Below are 16850 nucleotides of genomic sequence, written 5' to 3'. Positions count from 1 at the left end.
ATATGCTGCAATGAACATAGGGGTGCATGGGACTTTTGGAATTGCTGATTTCAAGTTCTTTGGATAGATACCCAGTAGTAGGATGGCCGGGTCATAAGGTATTGCAGATGACATGATTTTAAATATAGAAAACCCCAAAGAATCCATCAGAAAACTATTAGAAACAATCAACTACAGCAAAGTGGCAGGAATAAAGTCAACTTACAAAAATCAGTGGCATTTCTATACTCTAATAACAAACTAACAGAATAAGAACTCAAGAATACAACCCCATTTACAATTGCAACAAAAAGAAAAAAATATCTAGGAATAAATTTGACCAAGGAGGTGAAAGATCTATACAAGGAAAAGTATAAGACATTACTGAAAGAAATCGATTATGACATAAAGAAATGGAGGGATATTCCTTGTGCATGGATTAGAAGAATAAAGATAGTTAAAATGTCCATACTACCTAAAGCAATCTACAGATTCAATGCAATTCCAATCAGAATCCCAATGACATTCTTTACAGAAATAGAACAAACAATCTTAAAATCCATATGGGGCAACAAAAGACCCCGAATAGCCAAAACAGTCCTGAGAAACAAGAACAAAGCTGGTGGCATCACAATCTCTAATTTCAAAACATATTACAAAGCTCCAGTAATCAAAACAGCATGGGACTGGTACAAAAACAGACAAACAGATCAATGGAACAGAACTGAAAGCCCAGAAGTAAAACCATACATCTATGGACAAATAATGTTCGACAAAGGAGCCAAGAATATACAATGGAGAAAGGAAAGCCTCTTCAATAAATAGTGCTGGGAAAACTGGACAGCCACATGCAAAAAAATGAAAGCAGACCATTATCTTTCTCCAAACACAAAAACAGACTGAAAATGGACCAAAGACTTGAAGGTAAGACCTGAAACCATAAAACTTCTGGAAGAAAATAGAGGCAGTACACTCTTTGACATCAGCCTTAAAAGGATATTTACAAATATAATGTCCACTCAGACAAGGAAAACAAAAGAAAAAATAAACAAGTGGGACTTCATCAGACTAAAGAGCTTCGGGAAGGCAAAGGAAACCAAGATCAAAATGAAAAAATAACCCACCAACTGGGAGAAAGTATTTGCAAACCATCTATCTTATAAGGCGTTAATCTCCATAATATATAAAGAACTCACACAAATGAACTACAAAAAAACAAACAACCCAATCAAAAAATGGGCAGAGGATATGAACATTTTTCCAAAGAATATATATAGATGGCCAATAGGCACATGAAAAGATGCTCATCACTAATCATCAGGGAAATGCAAATCAAAACTACACTTAGACAGCATCTTATGCCTGTTAGAATGGCTATAATCAGCAAGACAAAAAGTAACAAATGTTGGAGAGGTTGTGGAGAAAAGGGAACCCTCATCCACTGCTGGTGGGAATGCAAACTGGTGCAGCCATTTTGGAAAACAGTATGGAGATTCCTCAAAAAACTAAAAATAGAACTACCATATGACCCAGCTATCCCACTACTGGGTATTTATTCAAAGAACTTGAAATCAACAATTCAAAGAGACTTATGCACTCCTATGTTCATTGCAGTATTATTCACAATAGCCAAGACGTGGAAGCAACCCAAGTGCCCATCAACTGACGAATGGATAAAGAAGATGTGGTGGAGATATATATATACGATGGAATACTACTCAACCATTAAAAAAAGGACATAATTGCCCCATTCGCAGCCACATGGATGGACCTTGAGGGCATCATGTTAAGTGAAATAAGCCAGACAGAGAAAGATAAACACCATATGACTTCACTCATATGTGGAAGATAAACAAACTTACAGACAAAGAGAACAATTTAGGGATTATCAGGAAGAAGACAAGGGAGGGCGGGCACAAGGGGTGCAGGGGCACATTTATATGGTGTTTGACAAATATTAACGTACAACTGAAATTTCACAATGTTATAAACTATTTAGACCACAATAAAAATTTTTTTTAAAAAAAGGAGAACAAAGATTCCAGTGATCCAGTGGAAAATGTGTTATGGTCAATCGGTAGTGGACGGAAGAGGAAGGGGAAAGAAACTCCAGGGTAACAATTTACTCCCTAGAAGCTATAACTTTGTTTATAGTATTGCCAAGGTCATTAGCAGAGTACCTGGAAGAGGATTTAAGGCAAAATATTAGTTTTCTTTCCCCTTTCCAATCTCTTTGGATGGATAGAGGCAGTAGTTGGGAGCTGGGCTTAGCTGCCTGGTACACAAGTCAAGGGGCTAAGGGTTTGGAATTGGTTTAGGAAGAAAGGGATAGCGTGAAGAGTACCTTGAAGGTAACAGCGGAAGCCCTGTGAAGGGATGCTTACAATCAAATCCATAAACAAAAGCTGAGATCCAATACTGGAGAAAACAGTAAAAACGAACCAGCTAGAAATAGAAAGAATGAACTGGAAGATATTTTTATAACTGTGTGGGTTAGGACTATTGAGTATGTTACAAATCCTGAAGCTAGAAAGGAGAAAGACTGATAGATTTGACCACATAAATTAGAAACTTCTATTATAAAAAACTATAAACAAAAGCCAAAAGAAAAAAATGAGAAAAATAATGGTAATGTATGTGCCTGACAAAGGAAGAGTTGTTATTTTTACTATATAAACAGTACTTTTAAATAAGAAAAAAAAAAAGGGCAAAGAATAAGAAAAGGCAATTCACAAAATAAGTATAAATGGGTAATAAACTGACTGGGAAGGGGAAGGAAAATAATAATTCAGATTGCTTGGAAGATGGTGGCACAGGAGGGCTCGGAATGCACCTACTCTCACAGACACAACAAATTTACAACTACCCTTGGAACAATGATCCCTGAGAGAGATCCAGAAACTGGATAAAAGAACCCCCACAACAAGGGGACAGTGCTGACTGAGGGGGAAGAGGCAGAAATTCCTTCTGAAGAGGAAAAAAGCCACATTCCAGTGGTGGTATTGCATGGCCAGCTGGGAGCAATGCAAAGGCACAGAGCCTTCCCTGGTGCCACAGAGGATCTGAGCAGCGGAGCTTTCCCACAATAAGCAGCTTCAGGACTCAGCACGACCGAGACGACTGTCATAACGTCTGGCTTTGCTGGCTACTAACAACAATGGGGAGCACCCCCAGAAAAGCTACTGAACATAAGAGAAAGAAAAGCCTGCTCTTAAAGGGCCCACACACAAAATCACCAGAAAGAAAGGTGCACAGTCCTCTGGTGAAAAGAGACTCACTTGATAGGCTCTGGGTACATCTCAGGGAGGCAGAAGATGGCTGGGACCATCTCCCCAAGGACTGAGACATTGGCAGCAGCCATTATTGTGACCTAACACAGGCATGCTGACATAGATGCTGGCAGACATCATTGGAGTTCTTCCCCTGGTCTGTTAGCACAGAAGTTTGCCCGGCCTGCTAGAGCACTGATTTAATCCAGCTCAGCCAGGGCAGGCAACCTGCCCTAGGAATGGGCCCCACCCACCAGCAAGCCCTCAGGCAACTTGTGGCCTGCATAGGTGGGATGTGTGAGATCTCTGCAGCAGGGCAAGTGAGTCTGCCTTTGAGGGCAGAGCATGCATGAGGGGCAGGCCTGGGTAGGCAGAGTATGTGGGGCCTCTGCAGCGGGGCGAGTGGGTCCACTTTAGTGGGGCATGTGCACAGGGCAGGACTACATGGACAGGGCATGTGGGCCTGCAGGCAGTGGGGCTTGTCAGCTGCAGCAGACTTGTGCTTCACAAACAGCAATATAGGGATCTGCCCCACCTTCCAATGCCTGAAACAACTGTGCACTGCCAAACCTGAGGCTGGCCCCACCCAGTTGCACTACTGAAAGAGCTGACAACAGCCTTGCAGGCTGTAGAACTACAGCAATTGTGAGCCCCTAAGCATAGCAACCAGCCACACTGGGGGCCTACTCACTTAACAGAGAAACTGCAGCAGTAATGTGTTATTAGACCTTGCAAACAACTGTGCTGGGGCTCCCCCTGCCCAATAAAGTGACTGAAGGGACCATAACAGCCACACACAGCTGAGCCTTACAATCAGCCAGCCAGTCAGGGGGACAGCTTAGCCTCCGCATGCACCTACAGAAACAGCAACCTTGCCACAACAGAAGGACACATGTAGCCCACACAGAGGACAATTCTGGAACATTTGGAACTGGTGACAAGAGGGAAGCACACTGCTGGGCCTCATAAGGCATCTCTTACATAAGGCCACTTCTTCAAGATCAGGAGATGCAGCTGATCTATGTAAAACATAGATATAAGCACAGAGAAACAGGCAAAATGAGGAGACAAAGGAATATGTTCCAAATAAGGGAACAGGACAAATCCTCAGAAAACGAACTAAACAAAACAGAGATAAACGATCTACCTGATGTACAAACTAACAGTCATAAGGATGCTTACTGATCTTGGGAGAAGAATTGATGAATACAGTGAGAACTTCAACAAAGAATTGGAAAATATAAAAAAGAACCAAGCAGAAGTGAAGAATACAATAATGGAATACAATAATGGAAATGAAAAAATCACTACATTGAATCAACGGCAATGTAGAACAGACAGTGAGCTGGACAAAAGACTAGAGGAAATCACCCAAGCTGAACAGATAAAAGAAAAAAGAATTTTTCAATTCTTTTCAGAACGAGAAGAGTCTAAGGGAACTCTGGGACAATATCAAGCACATTAACATCCACATTATAGGTGTCCCAGAAGCAGAAGAGAAAGACAAAGGGGCGGAAATTTGAAGAAATAATAGCTGAAAATTTTCCTAACCTAAGGAAGGAAACAGACATCCAGGTACAGGAAGCACAGAGAGCACCAAACAAGATGAACCCAAAGAGGCCCACACCAAAATACATTATAATCAAAATATCAAGAACTAAAGACAAAGAGATAATCCTAAAAGTTACAAGAGAAAGGCAACCAGTGACCTACAAAGGAAACCCCATAAAGCTATTGGCAGACTTCTCAGCAGAAACTTTACTGGCTAGAAGGAAGTGGCATGATATATTTAAAGTGCTGAAAGGAAAAAATGTACAGCCAAGAATACTCTACCTGGTAAGGTTATCAGTCAGAATGGAAAGACAGATAAAGAGTTTTCCAGACAAAAACAAAAGGAGTTTAGCACCAAGAAACCAACCTTTTAAGAAATACTAAAGGGATTTATTTAAGTGGAAAAGAAAAGACCACAAATAGGAATAAGAAAATTTAAAACAATAATAATAAAATCACTGCTAAAGGCAAATATACAGTAAAGGTAGCAGATACCCACCTATGAAGCTAATATGAAGGTCAAAAGACAAAAGTACTAAAATTATCTATTTCCAAGATAAGAGGTTAATGGATATATACACACACAAAAGAGACTAAATATGATATTAAAAACATAAAATGTGGAGGAGAGGAGTAAAAGAGTAGAGATTTTAGCAAGAGGTCAAACCAAAGAGACCCTCAACTTAATACAGATTGCTATTTACATAGGTCATTATATATGAACTTCATGGTAATCACAAACCAGAAACCTATAATAAATACACAAAAATTAAGAGAAAGGAACCCCAAAATACTACTAAAATAAGATGTCAAATGACAAGGGAAGAGAGCAAGAGAAGAAAGGAACAGAGAACTACTAAAACACCCAGAAAAAAAGTAACAAAATGGCAATAAGTACATACTTATCAATAGCTACTCTGAAGGTCAATGAACTAAATGCTCCAATCCGATAGGCTGATTTGATACAAAAACAAGACCCATATACATACTGCATACAAGAGGCACACTTCAGACCTAAAGACAGTCACAAACTGAAAGTGAAGGGATGGAAAAAGATACTCCATGCAAATGGCAATGAAAAGAAAGCTGGGGTAGCAGTACTTATATCAGACAAAATAGACTTTAAAACAAAAACTGTTAACAAGAGACAAAGAAGGGCACTACACAATGATAAAGGGAACAATCCAACAAGAGGATATAACACTTGTAAATATCTATGCACCCAACATAGGAGCACCTAAATATATAAGCAATTATTAACAGCCATAAAAGGAGAAATGGACCACAACACAATATAGTAGGGGACTTTAATACTCCACTTACACCAATGGATAGATCATCCAAACAGAAGATCAATAAGGAAACATTGGCCTTCACTGACACATTAGATCAGTTGGATTTAGTAGATACATACAGAACATTCCATCCCAAAACTGTAGAATACATATTCTTTTCAAATGCACATGCAACATTCTCCAGGATTGATCACATATTAGATCACAAAAAGAGTCTCAACAAATTTAAGAAGAGTGAAATAATACCAAGCATCTTTTCTGACCACAACAGTAGGAAACTAGAAGTCAACTACAGGAAGAAAAGTGGAAACCCATAAATATGTGGTGATTAAACAAAAGGCTACTGAACAACGATTGGGTCAATGAAGAAATCAAAGGAGAAATCAAAAAATATCTGGAGACAAATGAAAATGAAAATATGATGTGCCAAAATTTATGAGATACAGGGGCCGGCCCCGTGGCTGAGTGGTTAAGTTCATGCGCTCCACTGCAGGAGGCCCAGTGTTTCATCAGTTCGAATCCTGGGCGCGGACATGGCACCACTCATGGAGCCATGCTGAGGCAGCATCCCACATGTCACAACTAGAAGGACCCACAACTAAGAATATACAACTATGTACTGGGGTCTCTGGGGAGAAAAAGGAAAAAAATAAAATAAAAAAAAAATTTATGAGATACAGCAAAAGTGGTTCTAAGAGGGAATTATATAGCAATACAGGCCTACCTCAAGAATCAAGAAAAATCCCAAATAAACAATCTAACAGTACACCCAACGAACTGGAAAAAAAAAGAACAAACCAAGCCCAAAATCAGTAGAAGGGAGGAAATAATGAAAATCAGAGCAGAAGTAAATGAAACAGAAACTAAAAAAGCAATAGAAAAAATCAATGAAACTAAGAGCTGGTGTTTTGAAAAGATAAACAAACTTGACAAACCTTTAGCTAGACTTACCAAGAAAAAAAGGAGGAGGGCTCAAATAAATAAAATCAGAAACAAAAGAGAAGAAATTACAATGGACACCTCAGAAATACAAAAGATTATAAGAGAATACTATGAAAAGCTATATGCAAACAAATTGGATAATCTAGAAGAAATGGATAAATTCTTAGAATCATACAACCTTCCAAAACCGAATCAAGAAGAAACAGAGAATTTCTATAGACCAATCACCAGTAAGGAGATCGAAACAGTAATCTAAAACCTCCCAAAAAATAAAAGTCCAGGATCACATGGTTTCCCTGGTGAATTCTACCAAACATTCAAAGATGACTTAATACCTATTCTTCTCAAACTCTTCCAAAAAATTGAAGAGGAGAGAAGGCTTCCTAACTCATTCTACGAGGCCAGCATTACCCTGATATTACAACCAGACCAGGACAACACACAAAAAAGAAAGTTACAGGCCAATATCACTGATGAACATCGGTGCAAAAATCCTCAACAGAATACTAGTAAATCGAATACAACAATACATTAAAAAGATCATACACTATGACAAGTGGGATTTATCCCAGGGATGCAGGGATGGTTTAACACCTGCAAATCAATCAAGATGATACACCACATTAACAAAATAAGGAATAAAAATTGCATGATCATCTCAATAGAGCAGAGAAAGCATTTGACGAGATACAGCATCCATTTATGATAAAAACTCTGAATAAAATGGGTATGGAAGGAAAGTACCTCAATATAATAAAGGCCATATATGACAAACCCACAGCTAATATACCATTCAATGGAGAAAAACTGTAAGTTATCCTTCTAAGAACAGGAACCAGACAAGGATGCCCACTGTCACTACTCTTATCTAACATAGTATTGGAAGTCCTAGCCAGAGCAATCAGGCAAGAAAAAGATATAAAAAGGATCCAAATTGGAAAGGAAGAAGTGAAACTGTCACTATTTGAAGATGACATGATTTTATAAATAGAAAACCCTAAAGAATCCACCAAAAAACTTTTAGATTCAATAAACGAATTCCGTAAAGTTGTGGGATACGAAATCAACATACAAAAATCAGTTGTTTTTCCATACACTAATAATGAAGTAGCAGAAAAAGAAATCAAGAATCCAATCCCATTTATAATTGTAACAAAAAGAATAAAATACCTAGGAATAAATTTAACCAAAGAGGTGAAACATCTCTACACTGGAAACTATAAAACACTGTTGAAAGAAACTGACGAAGACACAACGGAATGGAAAGATATTCTGTGCTCTTGGATTGGAAGAATTAACATAGTTAAAACGTCCATACTTCCTAAAGCAATCTACAGATTCAATGCAATCCCTATCAAAGTTCCAACAACACTTTTCACAGAAACAGAATAAGGAATCCTAAAATTTATATGGAAGAACAAAAGACCCTGAATAGCCAAAGGAACCTGAGAAAAACGAAAAAAACTGGAGGCATCACACTCCCTGATTTCAAAGTATACTACAAAGCTACAGGAATCAAAACAGCATGGTCCTGGCACAAAAAGAGATACACAGGTCAGTGGAACAGAATCAAGAGCCCAGAAGTAAACCCACACATATGTGGACAGCTAATAATATTCGACAAGGGACCCAAGAACATACAATGGAGAAAGGAAAGTCTCTTCAACGCATGGTGTTGGGAAAATTGGACAGTCACATGCAAAAGAATGAAAGTAGACCATTATCTTACACCATACACAAAAATTAACTCAAAATGGATTAAAGACTTGAAGGGAAGATCTGAAACCATAAAATTTCTACAAGAAGACATAGGCAGTATGCTCTTTGATATCAGTCCTAGCAGCATATTTTCAAAGACCATGTCTGACCAGGCAAGGGAAACAATAGTAAAAAGAAACAAACAGGTCCACATTAAACTAAAAAGCTTCTGCACAGCAAAGGAAACCATCAACAAAATGAAAAGACAACCTAACAATTGGGAGGAAACATTTGTGAACTATATATCTGATAAGGGGTTAATATCCAAAATATATAAAGAACTCATACATCTCTACAACAAAAAACTAACAACCCAATTAAAAAATGAGCAAAAGATCTGAACAGACATTTTTCCAAAGAAGATATACAGATGGCCAACAGGAACATGAAAAGATGTTCAACGTCACTAATTATTAGGGAAATAAAAACCAAAATTACAATGAGCTATTACCTCACACCCATCAGAATCGCTATAATTACCAAGACAGGAAACAACAAGTGTTGGAGAAGATGTGGAGAAAAGGGAACTCTCATACACTGCTGGTAGGAATGCAAACTGGTGCAGCCACTATGGAAAACAGTATGGAGATTCCTCAAGAAATTAAGAATAGAATTACCATATGATCCAGCTATTCCACTGCTGGATATTTATCCAAAGAACATGAAAACACGAATGCGTAAATATATATGCACCCCTTTGTTCAATGTGGCATTATTCACAATAGCCAAGACTTGGAAGCAACCCAAGTGCCCATCAACAGATGAATGGATAAAGATGATGTGGTATATATACACTATGGAATACTAGTCAGCCATAAAAAAGAAAAAATTGTGTCATTATGGATAGACCTTAAGGGTATTACGCTAAGTGAAACAAGTTTGACAAAGACAAATACCATATGATTTCACTTATATATAGAAGATAAACAAACACATAGATAAACAGAACAGATTAGTGGTTACCAGAGGAAAAGGGAGTGAGGGGAAGGCAAAAGGGGTAAAGGGGCATATACGTACGTTGACGGATAAAAACTAGAGCATTGGTGGTGAACACAATGCAAACTATACAGAAACTGAAATATAATAATGTACACCTGAAATTTACACAATGTTAAAAGGCAATATGACCTCAATAAAAAAAAAAAAAATATATATATATATATACCAATTGGAAAAAAAAGGTGGGTCCCCTTTGACCAACCAATTTCACTTTTAGGACTTTATTCTAAGGAAACAGTTATTAGAAGAAGAGACAAAAATGTATGCACCAGGGTGTTTACCATAATGCTATTGACAATAGCAAAACAAAATGGAATAAAAATAGGGGACTGGTTAAATAAATTAAGGTACATCAATACAACTGGGTATGACACTCATTCAAAATGATGATATAGACCCACTGACTTGGGAAGTGGACAAAAATATGGTGTCAAGTGGTAAAAGGAGGCTGACAACAGCATGCATGCTATAATTCTCCCTCCACTCCCCCATCCAATCTATCACTAGATCTAGACGTACATTTGTGCATATATACTTATGAAAAGCACCTGAAAGGATATACCCCCTCATTTTACATTGGTAAAATCTTAACGGAATTGAATGATTTTATCTTTCTTCTTCATCCATTTCTGTATTGTTTGGATTTTTTAATATAGTGAGTATAGATTATTTTTTAAGCAGAAAAAAACCAACAAATCTATTTTCATTTTAAAACAAACCCAAATCCCCTCAAATAAACATAGGTCATTTATATAATACTTTCTGATACTAGGGGGCCAATAAAAGCTTCAGGGGCTAAAGGAGTCCCAATTTGTGTTTAAGATGCTGCTGTGCAGCATGGCCTCACTCAGCTCCCACATGCATTTAACAGGAAGCTGTAATCACTTACCTCGGAAACTTCTACCCTCTGTCCATTCTTATCATAGACATCACCTGTTGGTAAGTAAACAGAGCAGAGACTTGGCAAAGGTTTTAAAGAAGGGTTTAAAAATTTTTTTATTGTAGTAAAATACATACAACATAAAATTTGCCATTTTAACCATTTTTTAGTGTACAATTCAGTGGCATTGATTACATTCACAATGTTGTGCAGCAATCACTATTATATATTTCCTAAACAGAAACTCCTTATTCCTCTCTATTCCCAGCCCCTGGTAACCTCTAACCTACTTTTTGTCTCTGTGAATTTGTCTATTCTAGATATTTCATATAAGTAGAATCATACAATCTTTCCTTTTGTGTCTGGCTTATTTCATTTAGCATAATGTTTTCAAGAATCATCCTTCATGTAGCATGTATCAGAACTTCATTACTTTTTATGACTGAGTAATATTCCATTGTGTAGATATACCACAATTTATTTCTCCATTCATCTGTTGATGGACACATGCATGGTTTCTACCTTTGGGCTATTGTGAATAATGCTCTAATGCACACTAGCAAATATCTATCTGTTTGAATTGCTGTTTTAAATATTTTTGGTATATACTTAGGTATGGAATTACTGGGTTATATGGTAATTTAAAGGAGGGTTATTAAAAGCTTATTTTTTATGCTTCTATCATCTAGACTTGTAGTCAAGCTTCTTCCTCCCCTCAGGCCCCAGTGCCCCAGTAAGCTCCTTTCCCCAAGCCAGTGGTAAGAAGAGGTCATCTGCTTGGGCCATAACTCTTCTCCCTTAAGTGTGAGTGAGGTGAGGCTGGAGTCTAGTCACCGGATCTATGAGAGACTTCACACTTCAGGAAGCCCTCTAATCAGAAAAGTTACCTAGAAGAGATGTAAAAATAGTGCTAGAATGTTTAGGATTGTTGGCCAGTGGACAGTACAGACAGAATAGGTGTGGAAGACAGTCTAATGTCAAGCACAGAAACTCCCATGACTCTTTTCAACCTTACCCAGCGTATGGTCATGGCTTATAATGAGCCAGAGAATTAAGATCCTCACCCAAATCAACTCATCCAAAAATAAGCTTTCAGAAATGAAAACTTGTTTGGCAGGAGTAATAGGAAATATTACAGTGCTCTTGTTTCTTAATTTAAAATTTTTTATTATTTTTAAATTGAGGTGAAATTCACGTAACATACAATTAACCATTTTAAGGTGTATAATTCAGGGGCATTTAGTGCATTCATAATGTTGTGCAACTACCACATCTCTAGTTTCAAAGCTTTGTCATCACCCCAGAAGAACATTCCATGTGCTCTAGCTTTTCAGATGTGACTGCCTTCCTCTGCTAGTTAGTGCACTGGGCATGAATGTTCACCTACATGAGGACTTAATATTGTCATGCAAACAAGCATATGCTTAACGCATGAAATAAATGAGGAATTGGGCATGGGAGACACTGATCAAACTCTGACTACCCTTTGATGGCTTCTCTCAGGACTGTTTATTGGTCTGAGGGAGAACCAGGAGATTAGCAACTTCAGTAATATGCTGGTTGCCCCATCTGATTTAATATGAGAGTGAACTGACTTTCCCAAGACACTGGGAATTCTTGAGGACAGAGATTAAGTCTTGTACATCTTGGTATTTCCAGTATCCAATACAATGGGTTCCATCTTTAAGGTGCTAAATAAATGCTTTCAGGTTAGAATTGAGTGGGCTAGGTGATCTTTGCTTAGTGAATAGAGGAGGTTGTGAGAATAAGAGGTGTATAGATTTAGAGTCAGATTATTCTTGAGAACATCTGCAAAGTAGAATTTCCCCAGGACTCAGGGAAAGCAGGAAGACATGCATACCATACAATGTCCCATTAATAGAACACTTCTTGAAAATCATGATGTTCTGAGTCAGGGTCCCTGTTTTGTCAGAGAACACGTATTTGACCTGGCCGAGTTCCTCATTAAGGGTGGTGGTGCGAGCTTGTGCTGGTGTGTTCTTTGGTGCATAAAACATCTTCCGATCCCAGTTGATATAGTAACTGTTGCCCAATCTTATTATCTCAACACTAAGGAAAAGGAAGAAAAGAAGAGGCCTGGGTCAGAGCAGGACAAGCAAATAAATCACCCTGTTTTCTTTCTTTCTTTTTTTTTTTTTTTTGAGGAAGATTAGCCCTGAGCTAACATCTGCTGCCAGTCTTCCTCTTTTGGCTGAGGGAGACTGGCCCTGAGCTAACATCCATCCCCATCTTCCTCGACTTTATATGTGGGACGCTTGCCACAGCACGGCTTGCCAAGTGGTGCCATGTCCACACCCAGGATCTGAACTGGTGAACCCTGGGCCGCCGAAGCAGAACGTGCGCACTTAACCGCTGCACCACCAGGCTGGCCCCTGGTTTCCTTATTTGTCCTGTGGTAGGTCAGGGCCAGCATTAGAAAATCAGAGTATCTCCCACCAGCCAACCCATTGTAATTCTGACTTTGACCATTATCACTCAAGGCTTTACAATCTGGATCCAGATACACCTGATTAACTTTGCTGAGGCATACTCCCCTTTCACTCTTCTTCAAAAGCATATCCAGCAAAAGTCACAAATTTATCAGGCAAGGCCTGATAGAGTTAAGAGCTAACTAATAAAAGGATGCCTAGGCTTAATTAAAGGATTATTGCTGCTATCATGTAAATCCATTGGTAGGGAAGAGAGAGGAACTTGAAACACTCAGAGCTTCTTTGTTTCAGAAGACAAGGGGAAGGATGTGTGAAAATCAGAAACGGCTTACAGGAGCTGATCCTCTGATAAATTTCCAGGCAGAGCCAGCCTGCCTGTGGGGTAGCTTCCTCCCCCAGTAGCCTCTTCTCCGTTTTTATCTGAATTTTCCCTATCGCCCTTGTCTCATTCCTCTGCTGTTCCAAATAACATGCGACAAGAGATTTTCACATATTGAGGTATACAGGGTAACTATTCGGGTTCAAAACTGACTCATCTTGAACTAAAAAGTCTCATTTACAACCTATCAAACATACTTTGTACATCTGCTTAACCATTAAAGTAAAGAATGCACTCCCTTAAGAAAAGAATGTATGCTTCCCCTCCTATGCCTTACTGGTAATGCCAGGATTAGTCTGTTTCCTGATATCACGGTCATGTTGACCTGCTAATTTGCAACTGAATACCTCTTTGAAATTTTGATAAAAATGTATCCTGGGTGTGTTTAATGTATGCTGTTTGTTCCAAGACAGTATATAACCATTCTATACACTCCACTTCTTTGGTGCCCTTCCTTCCTTGTGGAAGGAAGGCCCTGGGCTAGTCCTCAGAGCTGGCTCATAATAAACTCACCCCAATTTTGATTTATAGATTGGCTATGGATTATGTACGTTGACACATGCGTTATAGATCCCTTATGGTTAACAAGCATCTTCGTTTTAAAACAGTGAAGACTTTTAAGGGGCCTCTTTCCTATCATCTTTCATATATGTGTTAGTTTTCATATGTATGTCAGTTTAGATTGCTTCATTAGCAATCCCTGTCTGAGACAGCTGCGTTGGAGGACAAGGATTTTTTGTTTGAGGTAGGGGAGGAGGTGCTCCGACCCGCATTATTGACTCTACTGGTCCTCACAGGTTGAGTCTTGACCCCTCCCTTCCTTCAGCATAGCAGCCACCATAGCAATCTCTCTAAATTCAAACAATTAATTACATTATTTCTTTCCTTAGAAAGGTCTATTTGCTGCTTTTAGGATAAAATCCAAACTCCTTGGCCTGGCGTTTTAAGGCTCTCCTGGATCTGATCCTAAATTACCACCCAATACCTTAGTCTAGGCTAATCATTGTTCTATTACCAGATGAAGCTTTTAAAAACCTCCAGTGGGGGGGCCAGCCCTGTGGCCGAGAGGTTGAGTTCGTGTGCTCCGCTTAAGCGGCCCAGGGTTTCGCAGGTTCAGATCCTGGGCGCGGACATGGCACCGCTCATCAGGCCATGCCGAGGCAGTGTCCCACGTGACACAACTAGAAGAACCCACAACTAAAAATACACAACTATGTACCGGGGGGCTTTGGGGAGAAAAAGGAAAAACAAAATCTTAAAAAAAAAACAAAAAACGAAACCACCAGGGGGCTGTCCCCGTGGCCAAGTGGTTAAGTTTGAGAGCTCTGCTTCAGCAGCCTGGGGTTCACTGGATCAGATCCTGGGCGTGGACCTTCACACCACTCATAAGGCCATGCGGTGGTAGCGTCCCACATAGAAGAACTAGAATGACTTACAACTAGGATATATAACTATCTACTGGGGCTTTGGCGAGAGGGAAAAAAAATGAGGAAGATTGGCAACAGATATTAGCTCAGGGCCAATCTTCCTCACCAAAAAACACCCAACAAAAAACAAACAAAAAACAAAACCCTCCAAATCTTTGTACATGCTGATCTTTCTGCTTGCAATATTCTTTTCCTATTTTCTGCTTGGTGAATTCTATTCTTTTTTCAAATATTAGTTTTCTATAAACCCCTACGTCTCTCCAGGCAGAACTAATCCATTACTTTTCAAGGCTCCCATAGCATTCACATATATATATTTCTATTACATCATTTTTCATATTGTATCATAATTATTTATTTAAGTATCTGTTTCCATGGCTATGTTGTAAGCATATCTAGAGAAAGGGCTGTCTTATTTTTCATGTTTCTTTTTTTTTTCTTCTTCTTCTTCTTCTTCTTCTTCTTCTCCCCAAAGCTCCCCAGTACACAGTTGTATATTTTAGTTGTGGGTCCCTCTAGTTGTGGCATGTGGGACGCTGCCTCAGTATGGCCTGACGAGCAGTGCCACGTCCACGTTCAGGATCCAAACCAGCAAAATCCTAGGCCACTGAAGCAGAGCATGCTAACTTAACCACTCGGCCACAGGGCTGGCCCCTACTTTTCATGTTTCTATCTCCAACATCCAATATAGTGCTTGGCACACAGTAGGTACTCAATAAACATATATTATATTAATCATACAGTTTAGTGATACGTAGGGTGTTTTCAGGTTGGGATGCCACAGTACAGGGTTTAGGAAACCTGGAAAGAAGGATGAGAAAATGTGTGTGGGTGTGTGAAAGGGAATGTTTAAAACAGAAAAAGGAGATCAGAGTATAGTAAAGACTTATTTTACCTATTTCAAATTTTTATCCAAGGTGCTCATGAAAAAGGGGAGGAAACCTCCTTCTCCTCTTCTCCAGCGTTTAGAAACCAGAACCTAGGTCACGATTACACCTATCTACCATTTGTCACATTGTTTCTCATTTCTGATTAACTGATTTATACATGAATATTTGGAGTCTATCTTGCTGATAAATTAGGGGCTGCCTGGCTTATGCTTTAGCATCACCAAATTTGTGTGTATTTTTTCTAATTATTTCATGTGCTTAAATGTCTTATTTAGTCACTTACACTAAAAGCTATTTGCGGGCAGGGACAATTTTCTTTTTGTATAACCCACATGGTATCTAGCATAGTATTCTGGATATAGAAAGCATTTATGTGATCTCCAGATATTTCTCAGAGTGTTTTGTACACCAGGCACCATGAAAAGTAAAGGGCTAAAGAGCACACAGTCTATGCTTTCTAAAAGTTCACACTCTGGTTGGGGAATTAAGCAGGAAGTACGAAGTCAGCTCCTCTCCCTGTAACCCAAAGCAATGAAAGAAGCCTACCTGACATAGAGGGAAATGGGCACCACGGTGTTGAGAATAATGAAGTAGGACCAGAACATGAGGATGGCAGACACAACTGACGAAGAGACATATTCTTTCCATGGCAGAAAATTCTGGAAGTAGTAGCCTTTCTTATTCTCCCAAATGCCATGCCCAACTGCTAGGATAAAACACATGCTGCCTAGAAACAGGAAAATCTAGAAATCAAAAAAAGAATTAAATTAACATTTCACCCAAGGCATGTGCTGCTTCACTTCTATCTTTTAGAGCTTTCTCTCTCAACAAAGCGCCTCTCTCCTGGGACGGCAGGAGCCCTGTAGTTCCCAGGCTGCAGGCAGGAGTACACAGGACAGCAAAGAAAGTCCAGCAGGAGCCATCCTTGGGATTTTGAAGGGAAATAACAGTAACTAAAATATATTAACACTAATTAAGTGCCAGGAACTGTGCTAAGTACTTTACATATATTATTTAATTTAATATTATAA

At 38.9% G+C, this 16850-nt stretch overlaps 1 protein-coding gene across 38 annotated transcripts in view; it reads right to left on the bottom strand.

The window, feature by feature from the left end:
* The window catches only part of LOC103560311 (phospholipid-transporting ATPase FetA), a 129292-nt gene that overhangs the window by 29201 nt on the left and 83241 nt on the right, over positions 1-16850 (bottom strand). For all 38 annotated transcript variants that reach the window (XM_070595631.1, XM_070595637.1, XM_070595642.1 and 35 more), the window contains 3 exons: positions 16366-16562; positions 12535-12743; positions 10683-10726 (listed from right to left, as the gene is read on the bottom strand). In XM_070595631.1, the coding sequence (XP_070451732.1) occupies positions 10683-10726; positions 12535-12743; positions 16366-16562 (450 nt within the window). The remainder of the gene's footprint in view (positions 1-10682; positions 10727-12534; positions 12744-16365; positions 16563-16850) is intronic.

The sequence above is a fragment of the Equus przewalskii genome, chromosome 26, assembly GCF_037783145.1.
Source record: "Equus przewalskii isolate Varuska chromosome 26, EquPr2, whole genome shotgun sequence".
Lineage (NCBI taxonomy): Eukaryota > Metazoa > Chordata > Mammalia > Perissodactyla > Equidae > Equus > Equus przewalskii.
The sequence above is the reverse complement of the archived record's forward strand: the minus strand, read 5'-3'. Positions and strand labels throughout refer to the sequence as shown.